This window comes from Phyllobates terribilis, unplaced genomic scaffold (genome assembly GCF_046119375.1).
Source record: "Phyllobates terribilis strain yellow unplaced genomic scaffold, ASM4611937v1 Scaffold_3__8_contigs__length_932513732, whole genome shotgun sequence".
Taxonomy (NCBI): Eukaryota; Metazoa; Chordata; class Amphibia; order Anura; family Dendrobatidae; genus Phyllobates; species Phyllobates terribilis.
This window is the reverse complement of record NW_027362763.1, coordinates 28783401-28804298: the sequence shown is the minus strand read 5'-3', so window position 1 is coordinate 28804298 and position 20898 is coordinate 28783401. Positions and strand designations below refer to the sequence as shown.

Here is a 20898-nt window from a genome sequence, read left to right as displayed (position 1 = left end):
TTCCATCTCATTGTTCCATGTCATTGTTAAATGCCATAAAACTTAAGACACAAAAGACAACAGCGGAACTTCATTTTTTAAATTTTTTTTGTGGAATTTTTTAGAAAAACTGAGAGCACAGGTAGTGTCCTGTAGAGAGGACCGGGTAAGGTGGTAAACAGAGATGAGGCAGAGCAGCACTGTGCATGGGAAGGGCAGTATATAGAGGTGAGGAGGAGATGTAGGTGGTGCAGCAATGTGGACAAAACGAGTAGGGTGGTAGACAGAGATGAGGAGGAGATGTAGGGTGGTGCAGCACTGTAGAGAAGATGGGTAGGGTGGTAGACAAATGAGGAGGAGATGTAGGGCGGTGCAGCACTGTGAAGAGGACGGGTAGGTGGTAGACAGAGATGAGGAGATGTAGGGCGGTGCAGCCCTGTGGAGAGGACGGGTAGGGTGGTATACAGAGATGAGGAGGAGATGTAGGGCAGTGCAGCACTGTGGAGAGGGTAGATAGGGTGGTAGACACAGATGAGGAGGAGATGTAGGGCGGTGCAACACTGTGGAGAGGATGGGTAGGGTGGTATACAGAGATGAGGCAGAGCAGCACTGTGCATGGGAAGGGCAGTATATACAGGTGAGGAGGAGATGTAGGTGGTGCAGCAATGTGGACAAAACGGGTAGGGTGGTAGACAGAGGTGAGGAGGAGATGTAGGGTGGTGCAGCACTGTAGAGAAGATGGGTAGGGTGGTAGACAAATGAGGAGGAGATGTAGGGCAGTGCAGCACTGTAAAGAGGACGGGTAGGTGGTAGACAGAGATGAGGAGGAGATGTAGGGCGGTGCAGCCCTGTGGAGAGGACGGGTAGGGTGGTATACAGAGATGAGGAGGAGATGTAGGGCAGTGCAGCACTGTGGAGAGGGTAGATAGGGTGGTAGACACAGATGAGGAGGAGATGTAGGGCTGTGCAGCACTGTGGAGAGGATGGGTAGGGTGGTATACAGAGATGAGAAGGAGATGTAGGTGGTACAGCACTGTGGAGAGGACAGGTATGGTGGTAGACACAGATGAGGAGGAGATATAGGGCGGTGCAGCCCTGTGGAGAGGATGGGTAGGGTGGTAGACAGAGATGAGGAGGAGATGTAGGTGGTACAGCACTGTGGAGAGGACAGGTATGGTGGTATACAGAGATGAGGAGGAGATGTAGGGCGGTGCAGCACTGTGGAGGAGACAGGTAGGGTGGTAGACAGAGATGAGGAGGAGATGTAGGTGGTACAGCACTGTGGAGAGGACAGGTATGGTGGTATACAGAGATGAGGAGGAGATGTAGGGCGGTGCAGCACTGTGGAGAAGATGGGTAGAGTGGTAGACAAAGATGAGGAGGAGATGTAGGGTGTTGCAGCACTGTGGAGAAGATGGGTAGAGTGGTAGACAAAGATGAGGAGGAGATGTAGGGTGTTGCAGCACTGTGGAGAAGATGGGTAGAGTGGTAGACAGAGATGAGGAGGAGATGTAGGGGGGTGCAGCACTGTGGAGAGGATGGTTAGGGTGGTATATAGAGATGAGGAGATGTAGGGTGGTGCAGCACTGTGGAGAAGACATAAAGTAGTTGACAGAGATGAGGAAATGTAGGATGCGGCAGCACTGTGGAGAAGATGGGTAGAGTGGTAGACAAAGATGAAGAGGAGATGTAGGGTGTTGCAGCACTGTGGAGAGGATGGGTAGGGTGGTAGACAGAGGTGAGGAGGAGATGTACAGCCAAACTACTAAGTCATTCAGGAACTGGAGAGATTGGCCCAGAGAATGGTACACACCTGTCACTCACAGAGAGAAGGAGTGGAAACATCTTACAGTGTAGACTTCAAAACAGGGAAATATAAGTGAGGATCCTGTGGGGGAAAGATTATCTGAAAAGAACATATTGATGAAAGAAGCAGACCAACACTTCCATCTTGTCTGTTCTCAGGTCTGGAAAAATGTAGCTCATCATAGAAAAGACCAGCAGCGGAGGTAGTGTCCAAACTGCTGGATCAAAGTTTCAGAGAAAGCAAGAAGCTTTAGAGAATTAGAAAGGAAGAAATTGTGAATGTAGGAGAGTTTGTCACACACAAATCTGGAGCTCCAGAGAGAACAGTTAAAGGAGACTGGAGAAGGCTGTACTGAATGTTAATAAGATTCTGTGTACAGAAGAAAAGGCGTTAGATGTAGTAGTACAGAGTGGGCCAGCGTTAGGGAGGATTCACCAGTTATTATGAGAAGCACAATAGAGAGAGTGAGTAGATGGTTCACTGATTTGCAATGGTGTCTCCTGCATTGTACAGTGGGAGTGGATGGATTTGAGTGTTTTAAGAATATGAGAAGAGCATGAGAGCTGTACATGAGAGTAAGGAAGAGAAAAGGACTGATATGGATGCATTGTACATGCTGTGTGAAAGAACGTTAAATATGAAAGAAAGATAGAACATTATTCCCCAACTGCAGTCCAGAAGAGCCACCAACAGATCAGGATTTCAGGATTTCCTTAGTATTGCACAGGTGACAATTCCATTATCTGTGCAAAACTAAGTAATACTGAAAACAAGATTTGTTGATGGCTCTTGGTGACTGTAGCTGCAAAAGATTGAGCTAAAACATAGATGATGTGAATAAATATTAGAAAGGCATTTTACTGTACAAGATAACCAGGACCAAGCAGAAAATACAACTTACACAGCTCCATTCACAGAAGAAGAATTAAAAACAAAAGTTGCAGATCTGAGAAAATGGTGACACTAAATTTTTATTTTTTTTTACAAAGATCAGAGTTTTTGTAAACCATAGGAGATTATATATATATTGTGGAAGATCGGCTCACTCGGCTACGCATTGAGGTATAAACAGAACACTGTCTCTTTAAATTTTTAGTTGGTTTATTGTGTAGCATAAACTAATAAAAAGTTCATGTAAAATAAACATAATGTCCTTGCACCGGCCGGGGTCCGGTCACTCAGGGTTAGCAAAAACCACACTGTTCAGGTTCAGCAGAAACAAGCACACACTCCTCTCTCGGGAGCTGGCCTCCAGATACTGACCAACTCCTGAGTCAAAAGGCTGGCTCTTTATAGCCCAAAACCACAACCTGGAGTGGAGATAGGGTGGATGGCTTCTCTCCCAGCACTTAGCCATCCACCTGTAAAGCATGTTCTTGTAACTCTGGCTATTAACCCTCTCTGCACCTAACGTGCAGGAGAAACCTCCATGTTTTACATCACTGAAGCAAAACGTCTCAGAGACACGCATCTCCCCTCCGGTATTCTGCCAGTGACTTTGTCACAATATATAAAACTAGCTATTGAACCCGCTCTACACCCGGGTGGCGAGCATTTTTATTGGTATATGGTCTCCCATGCTGTTATGTGCTGCCCCCCTCCTGGTATTTGTGCTGCCCCCATCCTGGTATTTGTGCTGCCCCCATCCTGTCCCCACCATCCTATCCTGATATGCATGGCATCCTATCACTCATCCTGGTAGAGATGGAATCCTTCATCCCCATTCTGGTATGTATGGCCTTCTCATCCCAGAAACCTGGTATGCATGGCACCCAATCCCTCATCCTGGTATGCATGGCACGCCTCATCCCCAATCCTGGTATGTATGGCTCCCTCATCCCTATCCTGGTATGCATGGTACCCCTCATCCCTATTCTGGTATGCATGGCACCCCATCCTGGTATTTATGGTACCCCGCATTCCTATCCTGGTATGTATAGTACCCCTCATCCCTATCCTGGTATGCATAGTACCCCATCCCTATCCTGGTATGCATGGTACCCCACATTCATATTCTGGTATGCATGGCACCCCTCATCCCTATTCTGGTATGCATGGCACCCCTCTCCCCCCAATCCTGGTATGCATGGTCCCCTCACCCCCCAATTCTGGTAATACATGGTCCCTTCATCCCTATCATGGTATGCATGGCTCCGCTCATCCCCCAATCCTGGTATGCATGGCACCCCTCATCCCCCAATCCTTGTATGTATGGTACCCCTCATCCCCCAATCCTGGTATGTTTGGTACCCCTCATCCCTAAATCCTGGTATGTGTGGCCCCCTCAACCCCCAATCCTGGAATGCATGGCACCCCTCATCCCCCAATCCTGGTATGTACAGTATGGTACCCCTCATCCCCCAATCCTGGTATGCTTGGTACCCCTCATCCCCCAATCCTGGTATGTTTAGTACCGATCATCCCTCAATCCTGGTATGTGTGGCCCCCTCAATCCCCAATCCTGCAATGTATGGTACCCCTCATCCCCCAATCCTGGTATGTATGGCTCCCTCATCCCTATCCTGGTATGCATGGTACCCCGCATTCCTATCCTAGTATGAATGGCACCCCTCACCCCCCCCAATCCTGGTATGCATGGTCCTCTCACCCCCCAATCCTGGTAATACATGGTCCCTTTATGCCTATCATGGTGTGCATGGCACCCCTCATCCCCCAATCCTAGTATGCATGCCACCCCTCATCCCCCAATCCTGGTATGTATGGTACCCCTCATCCCCCAATCCTGGTATGCTTGGTACCCCTCATCCCCAATCCTGGTATGTTTGGTACCCCTCATCCTTCAATCCTGGTATGTGTGGCCCCCTCAACCCCCAATCCTGGAATGCATGGCACCCCTCATCCCCCAATCCTGGTATGTACAGTATGGTACCCCTCATCCCCCAATCCTGGTATGCATGGTCCCCTCACCCCCCAATTCTGGTAATACATGGTCCCTTCATTCCTATCATGGTATGCATGGCACCCCTCATCCCCCAATCCTGGTATGCATGTCACCCCTCATCCCCCAATCCTGGTATGTATGGTACCCCTCATCCCCCAATCCTGGTATGTTTGGTACCCCTCATCCCTCAATCCTGGTATGTGTGGCCCCCTAATCCCCCAATCCTGGAATGCATGGCACCACTCATCCCCCAATCCTGGTATGTACAGTATGGTACCCCTCATCCCCCAATCCTGGTATGCTTGGTACCCTTCATCCCCCAATCCTGGTATGCTTGGTACCCCTCATCCCCCAATCCTTTTATGCTTAGTACCCCTCATCCTGCAATCCTGGTATGTGTGGCCCCCTCAATCCCCAATCCTGCAATGTATGGTACCCCTCATCCCCCAATCCTGGTATGTATGGCTCCCTCATCCGTATCCTGGTATGCATGGAACCCTGCATTCCTATCCTGGTATGTATGGCCCCCTCAACCCCCAATCCTGGAATGCATGGCACCCCTCATCCTCCAATCCTGGTATGCTTGGTACCCCTCATCCCTCAATCCTGTTATGTGTGGCCCCCTCAACCCCCAATCCTGGAATATATGGTACCCCTCATCCCCTAATCCTGGTATGTATGGCTCCCTCATCCCTATCCTCGTATGCATTGAACCCCTCTTCCCTATTCTGGTATGCATGGTACCCCTCATCCTGGTATGCATGGCACCCAATCCCTCATCCTGGAATGTATGGTACCCTACATTCCTATCCTGGTATGTATGGTACCCCTCATCCCTATCCTGGTATGCATAGCACCCCATCCCTATCCTGGTATGCATGGTACCCCATCCCTATCCTGGTATGCATGGTACCCCGCATTCCTATCCTGGTATGTATGGCACCGCTCATCCCTATTCGGGTATGCATGGCACCCCTCACCCCCCAATCCTGGTATGCATGGTCCCCTCACCCCCCAATTCTGGTAATACTTGGTCCCTTCATCCCTATCATGGTATGCATGGCACCCCTCATACCCCAATCCTGGTATGTATGGTACTGCTCATCCCCCAATCCTGGTATGTTTGGTACCCCTCATCCCTCAATCCTGGTATGTGTGGCCCCCTCAACCCCCAATCCTGGAATGCATGGCACCCCTCATCCCCCAATCCTGGTATGCTTGGTACCCCTCATCCCCCAATCCTGGTATGTTTAGTACCCCTCATCCCTCAATCCTGTTATGTGTGGCCCCCTCAATCCGCAATCCTGCAATGTATGGTACCCCTCATCCCCCAATCCTAGTATGTATGGCTCCCTCATCCCTATCCTGGTATGCATGGTACCCCGCATTCCTATCCTGGTATGAATGGCACCCCTCATCCCTATTCTGGTATGCATGGCACCCCTCACCCCCCCCAATCCTGGTATGCATGGTCCTCTCACCCCCCAATCCTGTTAATACATCGTCCCTTCATCCCTATCATGGTGTGCATGGCACTCCTCATCCCCCAATCCTGGTATGTATGGTACCCCTCATCCCCCAATCCTGGTATGCTTGGTACCCCTCATCCCCCAATCCTGGTATGTTTGGTACCCCTCATCCTTCAATCCTGGTATGCATGGCACCCCTCATCCCCCAATCATGGAATTCATGGCACCCATCATCCCTCAATCATCGTATGTACAGTATGGTACCCCTCATCCCCCAATCCTGGTATGCATGGTCCCCTCACCCCCCAATTCTGGTAATACATGGTCCCTTCATCCCTATCATGGTATGCATGGCACCTCTCATCCCCCAATCCTGGTATGCATGTCACCCCTCATCCCCCAATCCTGGTATGTATGGTACCCCTCATCCCTCAATCCTGGTATGTGTGGCCCCCTCAACCCCCAATCCTGGAATGCATGGCACCACTCATCCCCCAATCCTGGTATGTACAATATGGTAACCCTCATCCCCCCATCCTGGTATGCTTGGTACCCCTCATCCCCCAATCCTGGTATGCTTAGTACCCCTCATCCCTCAATCCTGGTATGTGTGGCCCCCTCAATCCCCAATCCTGCAATGTATGGTACCCCTTATCCCCCAATCCTGGTATGTATGGCTCCCTCATCCCTATCCTGGTATGCATGGTACCCCGCATTCCTATCCTGGTATGAATGGCACCCCTTATCCCTATTCTGGTATGCATGCCACCTCTCACCCCCCAATACTGGTATGCATGGTCCTCTCACCCCGCAATCCTGGTAATACATGGTCCCTTAATCCCTATCATGGTGTGCATGGCACCCCTCATCCCTCAATCCTAATATGCATGGCACCCCTCATACCCCAATCCTGGTATGTATGGTACCTCTCATCCCCCAATCCTGGTATGTGTGGCCCCCTCAACCCCCAATCCCGGAATGCATGGCACCCCTCATCTCCCAATCCTGGTATGCATGGTACCCCTCATCCTCCAATCCTGGTATGCTTGGTACCCATCATCCCCCAATCTGGTATGCTTGGTACCCCTCATCCCTCAATCCTGGTATGTGTGGCCCCCTCAATCCCCAATCCTGGAATATATGGTACCCCTCATCCCCTAATCCTGGTATGTATGGCTCCCTCATCCCTCTCCTGGTATGCATGGAACCCCTCATCCCTATTCTGGTATGCATGGTACCCCTCATCCTGGTATGCATGGCACCCCATCCCTCATCCTGGTATGTATGGTACCCCGCATTCCTATCCTGGTATGTATGGTACCCCTCATCCCAATCCTGGTATGCATAGTACCCCATCCCTATCCTGGTATGCATGGTACCCCGCATTCCTATACTGGTATGCATGGCACCCCTCATCCCTATTCTGGTATACATGGCACCCCTTACCCCCCAATCCTGGTATGCATGGTCCCCCACCCCCCAATTCTGATAATACATTGTCTCTTCATCCCTATCATGGTATGCATGGCACCCCTCATCCCCCAATGCGCATCACGCATGTGCAGTCTATAAAGGCTTCAGACAGAGGGTCGAATCTCCCGTTATATTATAGATTTTGCTATTACCGTATGGCCTGCCGAATCAGGAGGTCCGTTCTTTGCATGAGAAAGGTTCACACATGAACTGACACATTGCCATGAATTTTTTTCTCACTTTACACTACATTATACAGTAAAATTAATGTTGTCATTCAAATCTACAATTGGTCTCACAAATAGTAAATCCTCATATGACTATACAGACGGAAAAAATAAAAAGGTTATTGTTCTTTGAAGAAGTGCAGAAAAGAGAAACGGTTCCAACGGTGAAAAAACATAATATTAAGTAGTGGACAATCCCTTTAATATATCACGTCTTGCAATTTCCTTTATGTCACTACTCTAAAGTAGATAGGTATGGTGGTTTACATGTGATGGTTATGAAATACTGAAAGATGCTGAACTGGTGACATTCACACCCCAGTGAAACTTAATAATGACCAAGGGAGTCCCTATCCCACTGACGCGCGTTTTCTCCCGATGTCTGAGACTGGACACATGTTGTGCCTCTATGCACAGGACTTTTACGTGACTTTTTCTTTTTAGTTGCAGAAAACATGGATCATGAGGAATTTACTTCAGCGATGGAAGACCAAGAATCGGAATCCTACCTGATCAAATGTAAGTGATAAGGTTTAAAGAATATCTCCAATAAGTATGAGATTATCCAGTTAGCCACTATCGGCTCCACTAATAATTAAAGAGGAAGTACATTCTAATTTTAAAGTGGAGGAAATACCTCCTGTTCCCCTGTAAAGGACTGTTCACATGGGGCAGATACAGTCAGCCTGGAAAACATGGAAATTTAAATGAAATCCACAGATGAATTTGAAGCTGAAAAATCCATGTGTTAATAAACCCTACGGGAAAGTTCACAAGGATTTTTTTCCCTAGGAATTTGGAGTGAATTCTGCTTCAAAATCCATGTGAAAAACCCCTCTTCAAATACTAAATGAATAATCCTCTGATTTCAGACGGTAGTGCTATGAGCTCTTCTACGCCCCTGATAATGTCCAGACAGCCTGGAAATTCCTGTTAGTAGAAGTCAGATACATCAGACAGAGTAGACAATAAGAGGAGGAGAAGTTTACAGCCTAGCAACTTAGCTAGCTAGCAAGTAGGGGTAAGTAAGAAAGATGTTACCAAAAAAACAAACTAATAGTATTAACCTGCAGACAGGGCCGGCTCCAGGTTTTCATTGGCCGCGGGTGAAAGAGTCTCAATGGCCCCTTTAACCCATACCACGATTCATGATGCATCGATATGGCAGAGATATATAGGTATAGTACAATGCCAAAGATTTCACTGACTTCTTCCATCACATGAGTGATATCTATTGTAAAGCCTACAAGAGCATAGAGCCGAGGGAATTTATGCAAGTCAACCCCTTATGTGCAAATTCTTGTGCCCCTCATCCTTCACATATATCACTGCCCACAGGTGCCCACTCTCAGGGGTCTGAAGCTGCTGCCTCGGCCCACAATGTCCTGAATGCATGTTAGATCATGTCAGATGCAAAGCATTATTCCACAGGGTGGTCTGGCCACAGGAGTGACCACTGTAAATCTGCCATGTAGGGCAGCGCATGACCCCCAGGCCTGACCAGACATACACAAGCAGTATATATATATATATATATATTATATATATATATATACTGTACAGACCAAAAGTTTGGACACACCTTCTCATTTAAAGATTTTTCTGTATTTTCATAACTATGAAAATTGTACATTCACACTGAAGGCATCAAAACTATGAATTACCACATGTGGAATTATATACTTAACAAAAAAGTGTGACACAACTGAAAATATGTCTTATATTCTAGGTTCTTCACAGTAGCCACCTTTTGCTTTGATGACTGCTTTGCACACTCTTGGCATTCTCTTCATGAGCTTCAAGAGGTAGTCACTGGAAATGGTCTTCCAACAATCTTGAAGGAGTTCCCAGAGATGCTTAGCACTTGTTGGCCCTTTTGCCTTCACTCTGCGGTCCAGCTCACCCCAAACCATCTCGATTGGGTTCAGGTCTGGTGACTGTGGAGGCCAGGTCATCTGGCGTAGCACCCCATCACTCTCCTTCTTGGTCAAATAGCCCTTACGCAGCCTGGAGGTGTGTTTGGGGTCATTGTCCTGTTGAAAAATAAATGATGGTCCAACTAAACGCAAACCGGATGGAATAGCATGCTGCTGCAAGATGCTGTGGTAGCCATGCTGGTTCAGTATGCCTTCAATTTTGAATAAATCCTGAACAGTGTCACCAGCAAAGCCCCCCCCACACCATCACACCTCCTCCTCCATGCTTCACGGTGGGAACCAGGCATGTAGAGTCCATCCGTTCACCTTTTCTGCGTCGCACAAAGACACGGTGGTTGGAATCAGAGATCTCAAATTTGGACTCATCAGACCAAAGCACAGATTTCCACAGGTCTAATGTCCATTCCTTGTGTTCTTTAGCCCAAACAAGTCCCTTCTGCTTGTTGCCGGTCCTTAGCAGTGGTTTCCTAGCAGCTATTTTACCATGAAGGCCGGCTGCACAAAGTCTCCTCTTTACAGTTGTTGAAGAGATGTGTCTGCTGCTAGAACTCTGTGTGGCATTGACCTGGTCTCTAATCTGAGCTGCTGTTAACCTGCGATTTCTGAGCCTGGTGAGTCGGATAAACTTATCCTCAGAAGCAGAGGTGACTCTTGGTCGTCCTTTCCTGGGGCGGTCCTCATGTGAGCCAGTTTCTTTGTAGCGCTTGATGGTTTTTGCAACTACACTTGGGGACACTTTCAAAGTTTTCCCAATTTTTCGGACTGACTGACCTTCATTTCTTAAAGTAATGATGGCCACTCGTTTTTCTTTACTTAGCTGCTTTTTTTCTTGCCATAATACAAATTCTAACAGTCTATTCAGTAGGACTATCAGCTGTGTATCTGACGCGCCCCCTGGGCCCTGGGGTACTCGGCAGCCGGGCCTCTGGTTGCTGGGGGATATAACGGTAGCTGGCCCGGTCCGTGACCCAGGGCGGTCAGTAAAAGGGGGAATAGTTTATAGGGGATTTGGGAAAGTGTTTGTGACGCCACCTGTGGAATGCGGCTAAGGGGTGCCGCCACTGCGGAGCAGTACTCTGGAGCTGGTGTTACGGCAACAGGGATGGTGTGGCTCTCTACAGGTAGAGCTAGCTCCAGGGCAGCGTGGGGTGTAATGGATGGTGGTGCAGGGGAGAGACGGCAGGATGCTCCCGGAGGGCAGACGGACACTCACACGGGGGTAAGCTTCAGTTCCTTTACTGGTGATGTTGCAGGCACGGTCCAGGGTACTCCAGGCAAAGGGCACACTTTTGGACTCTCCCCAGTGAGCCGGTATAGGGCCTCCTGATCCGTTGCTTTATTCTCTAAGCTTCTGACCTGCCTGGAGCTAGGCCTAGCTTGGTTACTGTCTCTCTTTGCACCTGCTGACCTGGTGGTAGGGCCTTCTCTTTGGAGATCACTCTCCCTGGATGCTGAGGCCTCCATGACTCCTAGCCCTGGTACTGTAGTCAGCGTTTGGTAAACCTGGGACCTGTAGTCCTCCAGGGGTTCCAGTAGTTCCTACTGGGTGTAAAGGGTCCCTGTAGGCGCAGACTTGGTGTCCGGTATATATATTAGGGTGAGCCTGGTATGCTCCTCTGCCCCCTCGCCACTTCTTCCTTCTCCTCTCGCCTTCGGCCCACTCAAGGCCCTCACTAGGCCTTCACACGTGCTGTAGGCCTTGGCTCGCCTAAGCACAGCAGGCAGCTCGCTGCCTCTTCACTGCTCTCTGAGCGTCAGCACACTCTCAACTCAACCCTGAGCTGTGTTCCTCTCTGTCTCTGAACACTAAACTGAGCTGCCTGGCTCCACCCTCCCTATATATATATCCCTAACGGGCTCCCTCTGCTGGTCTGAGGTGGTAGGGTGGAGGTGTGTGAATGTGTGAGGGCCTCTTGTGGAGAAGTCCATCCATGCACCCTTCTGGGTTCTGTTTCACCCATGCGCAGCAGGGCGCCACATATCCACCAGACTTCTGCACAACACAGCTGATGGTCCCAACCCCATTTACAACCCCTGGCAAAAAATATGGAATCACCGGGCTCGGGGGATGCTCATTCAGTTGTTTAATGTTGTTGAAAAAAAGCAGATCACAGACATGGCGCAAAACTAAAGTCATTTCAAATGGCAACTTTATGGCTTTAAGAAACACTAAAAGAAATCAAGATTAAAAATGTGCTACTCAGAAAGGGTAATTTTTTTCAGACCAAGCAGAGGGAAAAAAATATGGAATCATTCAATTCTGAGGAAAAAATTATGGAATCACCCTGCAAATTTTCATTTCCAAAACTAACACCTGCATCAAACTAGATCTGCTCGTTAGTCTCCATCTAAAAAGGAGTGATCACACCTTGGAGAGCTGTTGCACCAAGTGGACTGACATGAATCATGGCTCCAACACGGCCAATCATGGATCCAAAGAAATGTCAATTGAAACAAAGGGGAGGATTATCAAACTCTTAAAAGAAGGTAAATCATCACGCAATGTTGCAAAAGATGTTGGTTGTTCACAGTCAGCTGTGTCTAAAATCTGGACCAAATACAAACAACATGGGAAGGTTATTAAAGGCAAACATACTGGTAGAACAAGGAAGACATCAAAGCGTCAAGACCGGAAACTTAAAGCAATATGTCTCCAAAATAGGAAATGCACAACAAAACAAATGAGGAACGAATGGGAGGAAACTGGAGTCAATGTCTGTGACCGAACTGTAAGAAACCACCTAAAGGAAATGGGATTTACATACAGAAAAGCTAAACATAAGCCATCATTAACACCTAAACAGAAAAAAACAAGGTTACAATGGGCTAAGGAAAAGCAATCGTGGACTGTGGATGACTGGATAAAAGTCATATTCAGTGATGAATCGCAAATCTGCATTGGGCAAGGTGATGATGCTGGAACTTTTGTTTGGTGCCGTTCCAATGAGATTTATAAAGATGACTGCATGAAAAGAACATGCAAATTTCCACAGTCATTGATGATATGGGGCTGCATGTCAGGTAAAGGCACTGGGGAGATGGCTGTCATTACAGCCCAAGTTTACATTGATATTTTGGACAGTTTTCTTATCCCATCAATTGAAAGGATGTTTGGAGATGATGACATCATTTTCAAGATGATAATGCATCCTGCCATAGAGCAAAAACTGTGAAAACATTCCTTGAAAGAAGACACATAAGGTCAATGTCATGACCTGCAAATAGTCCTGATCTCAATCCAATTGAAAATCTTAGGTGGAAGTTGAAGAAAATGGTCCATGACAAGGATCCAACCTGCAAAGCTGATCTGGCAACAGCAATCAGAGAAAGTTGGAGCCAGATTGATGACGAGTACTGTTTGTCACTCATTAAGTCCATGCCTCAGAGACTGCAAGCTGTTACTAGTGATGTATTGGAGTGTTCATTTGTGTATTTGATTTTCATGATTCCATAATTTTTTTCTCAGAATTGAGTGATTCCATAATTTTTTCCCTCTGCTTGGTCTGCAAAAAATTACCCATACTGAGTACCACATTTTTAATCTTGATTTCTTTTAGTGTTTCTTAGAGCCATAAAGTTGCCATTTGAAATGACTTTAGTTTTGTGCCATGTCTGTGATCTGCTTTTTTTCAACAACATTAAACAACTGAATGAACATCCTCCGAGCCCGGTGATTCCATAATTTTTTCCAGGGGTTGTATAAGGCAATAAATCCCACTTATTAACCCTGACAGGTCACACCTGTGAAGTGAAAACCATTTCCGGTGACTACCTCTTGAAGCTCATCAAGAGAATGCCAAGAGTGTGCAAAGCAGTCATCAAAGCAAAAGGTGGCTACTGTGAAGAACCTAGAATATAAGACATATTTTCAGTTGTTTCACACTTTTTTGTTAAGTATATAATTCCACATGTGGTAATTCATAGTTTTGATGCCTTCAGTGTGAATGTACAATTTTCATAGTCATGAAAATACAGAAAAATCTTTAAATGAGAAGGTGTGTCCAAACTTTTGGTCTGTACTGTACATACACACACACAGTATATCCACATGCACGCATGTACCTACAGAGAAACACGCTGTTTAAACTTTGCTGTACATTCACGCTGTAACGTGTAATACACAGTATTTCATATACTGTATACCATTTACTCACTGTCTTGTACACTATATAATACATGCTATTATGCACAATATATATTTATTTTACTCACTTATACAGCGCCATTAATTCCACAGCGCTTTACAGACATTATCATCTCTGTCCCCATTGGGGCTCACAATCTATATTCCCTCAGTTTATCTTTGGAGTGTTGGAGGAAACCGGAGAACCTGGAGGAAACACAGGGAGAAGCTGCAGTGCTAACCACTGAACCATCATATGGTGCTAACCACTGAGCCATTGTATAGTGCTAAGCACTGAGCCGGTGTATAGTGATAACCACTGAGCCGGTGTATAGTGATAACCACTGCGCCAGTGTATAGTGATAACCACTGCGCCAGTGTATAGTGATAACCACTGCGCCAGTGTATAGTGATAACCACTGCGCCAGTGTATAGTGATAACCACTGCGCCAGTGTATAGTGATAACCACTGAGCCAGTGTATAGTGATAACCACTGAGCCACCATGCTAACCCCTATATAAATTATAAACTTCAAAATTATAAACTTCAAAATTACCATTTTTCTGTCAATAAACCTCCTCAAAAAATGTCAAAATTGGTCCCATTAAAAACATGAAATCACTACAGAAAATTCAAGCCCTCTCACAGCTCGATCGATGCAAAAAAATAAATGAAGTTATGAATCTCTGAAAATGGCTGCATAAAACTACCATAATTTTTCTCAAACATCTAAAGGATAAAATTAACTTTAATTGTTGTGACTTAAAGAATCACCGTTCCACGTCACTGTTCCACGTCATTGTTAAATGCCATAAAAATTAAAACAAAAAAGACAACAGAGGAACTTCATTTTTTAGAACTTTTTGGAATTTTTTTAGAAGAACTGAGAGCACAGGTAGTGTCCTGTAGAGAGGATCGGGTAAGGTGGTAAACAGAGATGAGGCAGAGCAGCACTGAGCATGGGAAGGGCAGTATATAGAGGTGAGGAGGAGATGAAGGGCCGTGCAGCAATGTGGACAAAACGGGTAGGGTGGTAGACAGATGTGAGGAGGAGATGCAGGGTTGTGCAGCACTGTGGAGAGGATGGTTAGGGTGGTATGCAGAGATGAGTAGGAGATGTAGGGCGCTGCAGCACTGTGGAGAGGACGGGTAGAGTGGTAGACAGATGAGGAGGAGATGTAGGGTGGTGCAGCTCTGTGAAGAGGATGGTTAGGGTGGTATACAGAGATGAGGAGGAGATGTAGAGCGGTGCAGCACTGTGGAGAGGACGGGTAGAGTGGTAGACAGATGAGAAGGAGATATAGGGGGGTGTAGCTGTAAGGTGCCCCAGCGAGGTAGTCGTGGGCGAGCTGTAGCCCCCTCTCGCTATGGCACCCTACAGACAATACGTGTCCTCCCTCTGAAGTGTGGCTGTGTATATAGTGCTCTTCACTTACTTCAAGCCATCTGATCGCGGCTGTCTCCAGGCATTTCTCTTCTGGGACCAGGGCAGCAATAAATTCAGAGGACACTAGGTTCTTAACCAGAACTTGGACTTTACTTGGGGAAGAATAATATGCACAATATTTACAGGCAGATATAATGGATAAGGCCCGACAGGTTATCATCTCTCTCACAGGCGCTGGTAACTCCTTCAGCCCTGGTTCCCTCTTTAAGTGAAGCATCTCTGTGACTCTAATCTCTGGCCCAAGAGACTCTTCTGTAATACTGACAGTGACCTGGATCCGATATCTCTCCCCCACGTCTTAGCCTGGAGTCCTATTTATCTTCCTCTGCTTCCTGCAGACTAGAAGTGCCCCGGGTCCTCACTACCTTTGATGAGTTTCTCCGGCCGGCTGACAGGACTCGTGCTCTTGTGTGGGGAGACTTGCACACTGGTGATCCCACTGTCTGAGGGTATGGAGCTCCTGTCTACCCTAGCAGCCACTATAGTCAGGCTGCCTGAACCATTTGCTGTCCAATCTCTTACTGAAGAATCACTTCCTGATTCTGGAAACTAAACAGAGATTTTCCTAATGTGCCCACCCTCAGTGAGCTGTCATCACACAGCATTAACTCATCACTGTCTGTAACACTGCTAGCAGACTCATCCTGACATCTGCACCCAGGACAGTGGCATCTTGTGGCTGTTTACAGGTACTGCAGCCCACAATGAATTATGCCAGGAACAAGCTCTATATCACTCAAGGCTTGATCCGGGCACTAAGTTCCCCCTCTACTCTACTGACTGGACCACTGAAGCTAACCCCTTAGCTTGGCCTACCACAGTTCAGAGAGGATTAACTAAGGGAACATTTTCCTTAACTACTTCAGTGCCTAGGGAAGGCTACATCCTTCCCCACTATTACATAGCACTGTGGAAAGGATGGTTAAGGTGATATACAGAGATGAGGAGGAGATGTAGGGTGGTGCAGCACTGTGGAGAAGACAGATAAAGTAGTTGACAGAGATGAGGAGATGTAGGGTGGTGCAGCACTGTGGAGAGGATAGGTAGGGTGGTAGACAGAGGTGAGGAGGAGATGTAGGGCCAAACTACTAAGTGATTCACGAACTGGAGAGATTGGCCCGGAGAATGGTACACCCCTGTCACTCACAGAGAGAAGGGGTGGAAACATCTTACAGTGTAGACTTCAAAACAGGGAAAAAAAAGTGAGGATTCTGTGGGGGAAGGATGATCTGAAAAGAACATATTGATGAAAGAAGCAGACCAACTCTTCCATCTTGTATGTTCTCAGGTCTGGTGGTATGAGAAAAATGTAGCTCATTATACAAAAGATCAGCAGCGGAGGTAGTGTCCAAACTGCTGGATCCAAGTTTCAGAGAAAGCAAGAAGCTTAAGAGAATTAGAAAGGAATAAATTGTGAATGTAGGAGAGTTTGTTACACACAAATCTAGAGCTCCAGAGAGAACAGTTAAAGGAGACTGGAGAAGGTGTGGCGCCCCTGAGGGTTCAGTCGCCACAGGGGTACTGCACCTCAGATAGAGGTGTGGTATCTCCTCTTCCAGGTAAGGATGGAGCATCTCACAGGACCCCACTTCACCACTCAACACTACACCACTCCTGTCCTGTAGGGGACCTAAATGCACCAGGGTGCTGCCCCGGGCCGGGATAGAGGAGATGGGGAAACTAAAGATAGGGAGAACCATGTAGTGGGTGAGGGTGGAGGACACACTTTTAGGAAGCACTTATTGATTCATATTTAATCTACGGCCATCTTAAGTTCAAGGTCTTTTGATTGTGGTCTTCTGTCAGGGTCCAGCAAGAGTCTGCAGCTGGCTGAAGATACACGGTCCTTGTACTCTGGCCTTGAGACGAGGAGCGGGTCAGAGTTAACCACTGTCTCTACCCGGTCAAGGTCCTGTCCTAAGAAGGCCTTGGAGGGGAGCAGAGGAGATAGGCTCCACAGGCAAAAGGATCCCAGGGGGATACGGACGGAGCGGAGTCGCCACCTGTATTCTTTACTCTGGCTTAGCCAGAGGGATTCCTGCTGCAAAAGGGGTGACCGGCCCCCCGATATCTGACTGTGTACTTCACGTCACTGTTGGAAAGGCCCGGCGGCTTAGTGGATCCCAGGGAGGGACACGAGCGGGAAGAGAAGGAGAAGGAGAGGAACACACTGACGGGGTCTTGACAGGGGCTCCTGATCTACCTGTGAAGTGCTGAACCCCCTTCCCGGTGGCCGCAGTACACCGTGTGTAGCAGAGAGAAGCTTTGCGGCTGAAAGTTCATCTAAAGTGAGTAAAGACCCGGATGACTTCATTCACCGCCTCCGCTTGTTTATTCCTGCGCTTCACTGCACCTACCATACCTCCACACGGTTCCTTTAACTACTGCCCTGAGGCCTACTCCGCCTGTGGGGAGTAGCACCAACCGAGCTGCCCAAAACACTGGCCTCAGAGGGCTGTTGCAGCGCTGGTGGCCTTCACCAGAAACCGCAGGTGGCGTAGTCGAATCAACCTTACCACCGAACCAACAAAAACCCATTATTTTTTTATGTGACAGCCCTGGGCACGGAACGGGTCTAGGCCACGACTGCATCCCCGCGACCCCTACACTGACCCAGCTCCGAGTAACCCCATTGCTCAGGGAGGGCGAGGTGTCACAAAGGCTGTAATGAATGTTAATAAGATTCTGTGTACAGAAGAAAAGGAGTTAGATGTAGTAGTACAGAGTGGGCCAGCGTTAGGGAGGATTCATCAGTTATTATGAGAAGCACAATAGAGAGAGTGAGTAGATGGTTCACTGATTTGCAATGGTGTCTCCTGCATTGTACAGTGGGAGTGGATGGATTTGAGTGTTTTAAGAATATGAGAAGAGCATGAGAGCTGTACATGAGAGTAAGGAAGAGAAAAGGACTGATATGGATGCATTGTACATGCTGTGTGAAAGAACGTTAAATATGAAAGAAAGATAGAACATTATTCCCCAACTGCAGTCCAGAAGAGCCACCAACAGATCAGGATTTCCTTAGTATTGCACAGGTGACAATTCCATTATCTGTGCAAAACTAAGTAATACTGAAAACAAGATTTGTTGATGGCTCTTGGTGACTGTAGCTGCAAAAGATTGAGCTAAAACATAGATGATGTGAATAAATATTAGAAAGGCATTTTACTGTACAAGATAACCAGGACCAAGCAGAAAATACAACTTACACAGCTCCATTCACAGAAGAAGAATTAAAAACAAAAGTTGCAGATCTGAGAAAATGGTGACACTAACTTTTGTTTTTACATAGATCAGAGTTTTTGTAAACCATAGGAGATTATATATATATATGTTATATATTGTGGTAGATCGGCTCACTCAGCTACGCATTGAGGTATAAACAGAACACTGTCTCTTTAAATTTTCAGTTGGTATATTGTGTAGCATAAAACAATAAAAAGTTTATGGAAAATAAACACAGGCCATCCGGCCTAACGGCGAACAAAAATAAGAGAAGTGTCCTGCAAAGTCCTTGCACCGGTCGGGGTCCGGTCACTCAGGGTTAGCAAAAACCACACAGTTCAGGTTCAGCAGGAACAAGTACACACTCCTCTCTCTGGAGCTGGCCTCCAGATACTGACCAACTCCTGAGTCAAAAGGCTGGCTCTTTATAGCCCAAAACCACAACCTGGAGTGGAGATAGGGTGGATGGCTTCTCTCCCAGCACTTAGCTATTCACTAAGTGATAAATTACTGATAGGGGTTTGTTATAAGTCTCCAAAAATAATGGAAGCGGCGGAGAATATCCTCATAAAGCAAATAGATGAAGCAGCGACTCAAGGAGAAGTCATTATTATGGGGGACTTCAACTACCCTGAAATACATTGGGGGACAGAAACATGTAATTCAAGCAAAGGAAATAGGTTTTTGACAACTATGAGAGACAATTACTTTCACAACTGGTTCAGGACCCAACAAGAAGGGGGGCACTGCTAGACCTAATATTAACCAACAGGCCAGACCGCATATCAAATATACGAGTTGGGGGTCACTTGGGTAATAGTGATCAAAAATAATACGTTTTCATGCATCCTTTAATAAGATGTGTAGTAGAGGGGTTACAAGGACACTAAACTTCAGGAAGGCAAATTGCCAACGGTTGAGAGATGATCTTAGTGCAATAAACTGGGACGATATCCTGAGACATAAAGCTACACAAAGCAAATGGGAGACATTTATTAGCATCCTGAATAGGACCTGTGCACAATATATACCCTATGGGAATAAACATGCTAGAAACAGGAGGAAACCACAATGGCTAAATAGAGCTGTAAGGAGTGCAATAAGTGACAAAAGAAAGCATTTAGAGAACTAAAGCAAGTAGGTAGTGATGAGGCATTAAATAAATACAGAAAATTAAATAAATTATGTAAAAAACAAATCAAGGCAGCAAAGATTGAGACAGAGAGACTCATTGCCAGAGAAAGTAAAAATAACCCCAAAATATTCTTTAACTACATAAATAGTAAAAAACTAAAAAATGATAGTGTTGTTCCCCTTAAAAATAGTCTGGGTGAAATGGTGGATGAGGATGAGGAAAAAGCCAATATGCTAAACGATTTTTTTTCAACAGTATTTACACAAGAAAATCGCATGACAGAAAACCTGATCAGTGATAACAAAAATTCTCCATTGAATGTCACTTGCTTAACCCAGCAGGAAGTGCGGCAGCGTCTAAAAATCACTAAAGGTGACAAATCCCCGGGCCCGGATGGGATACACCCGCGAGTACTGCAGGAATTAAATAACGTCATAGATAGACCATTATTTTTAATCTTTAAAGATTCCATAATAACAGGGTCTGTACCACACGACTGGCGTATAGCAAATGTGGTGCCAATATTCAAAAAGGGGAAAAAAACCGAACTTGGAAATTATAGGCCGGTAAGCTTAACCTCTACTGTGGGTAAAATCCTGGAGGGTTTCCTACGAGATGCTATACTAGAGTATCTGAAGAAGAATAACCTCATGACCCAATATCAACATGGGTTTACGAGGGACCGTTCCTGTCAAACTAATCTGATCAGCTTTTATGAGGAGGCAAGTTCTGGACTGGACCAAGGAAATGCAGTGGATGTTGTGTATATGGACTTTTCAAAAGCTTTTGATACGGTTCCACACAAAAGGTTGATACATAAAATGAGAACAATGGTGATAGGGGAAAATATATGTATGTGGGTTAAGAACTGGCTCAGTGATAGGAAACAAAGGGTGGTTATTAATGGAACACACTCAGACTGGGTCTCAGTTAACAGTGGGGTACCACAGGGGTCAGTATTGGGCCCTCTTCTTTTTAACATATTTATTAATGACCTTGTAGGGGGCATACAGAGTAATATTTCAATATTTGCAGATGACACTAAACTCTGCAGGGTAATCAATACAGAGGAGGACAATTTTATATTACAGGAGGATCTATGTAAACTAGAAGCTTGGGCTGATAAATGGCAAATGAGCTTTAATGGGGATAAATATAAGGTAATGAACTTGG

The 20898-nt window shown here is 46.4% G+C and overlaps 1 protein-coding gene across 1 annotated transcript in view; it reads left to right on the top strand.

The window, feature by feature from the left end:
• Nucleotides 1-20898, top strand: part of LOC141258737 (fucolectin-like) — a 37590-nt gene that overhangs the window by 5506 nt on the left and 11186 nt on the right. Inside the window, exon 3 of the mRNA XM_073673792.1 lies at nucleotides 8302-8376. Within this exon, the coding sequence (XP_073529893.1) occupies nucleotides 8302-8376 (75 nt within the window). The remainder of the gene's footprint in view (nucleotides 1-8301; nucleotides 8377-20898) is intronic.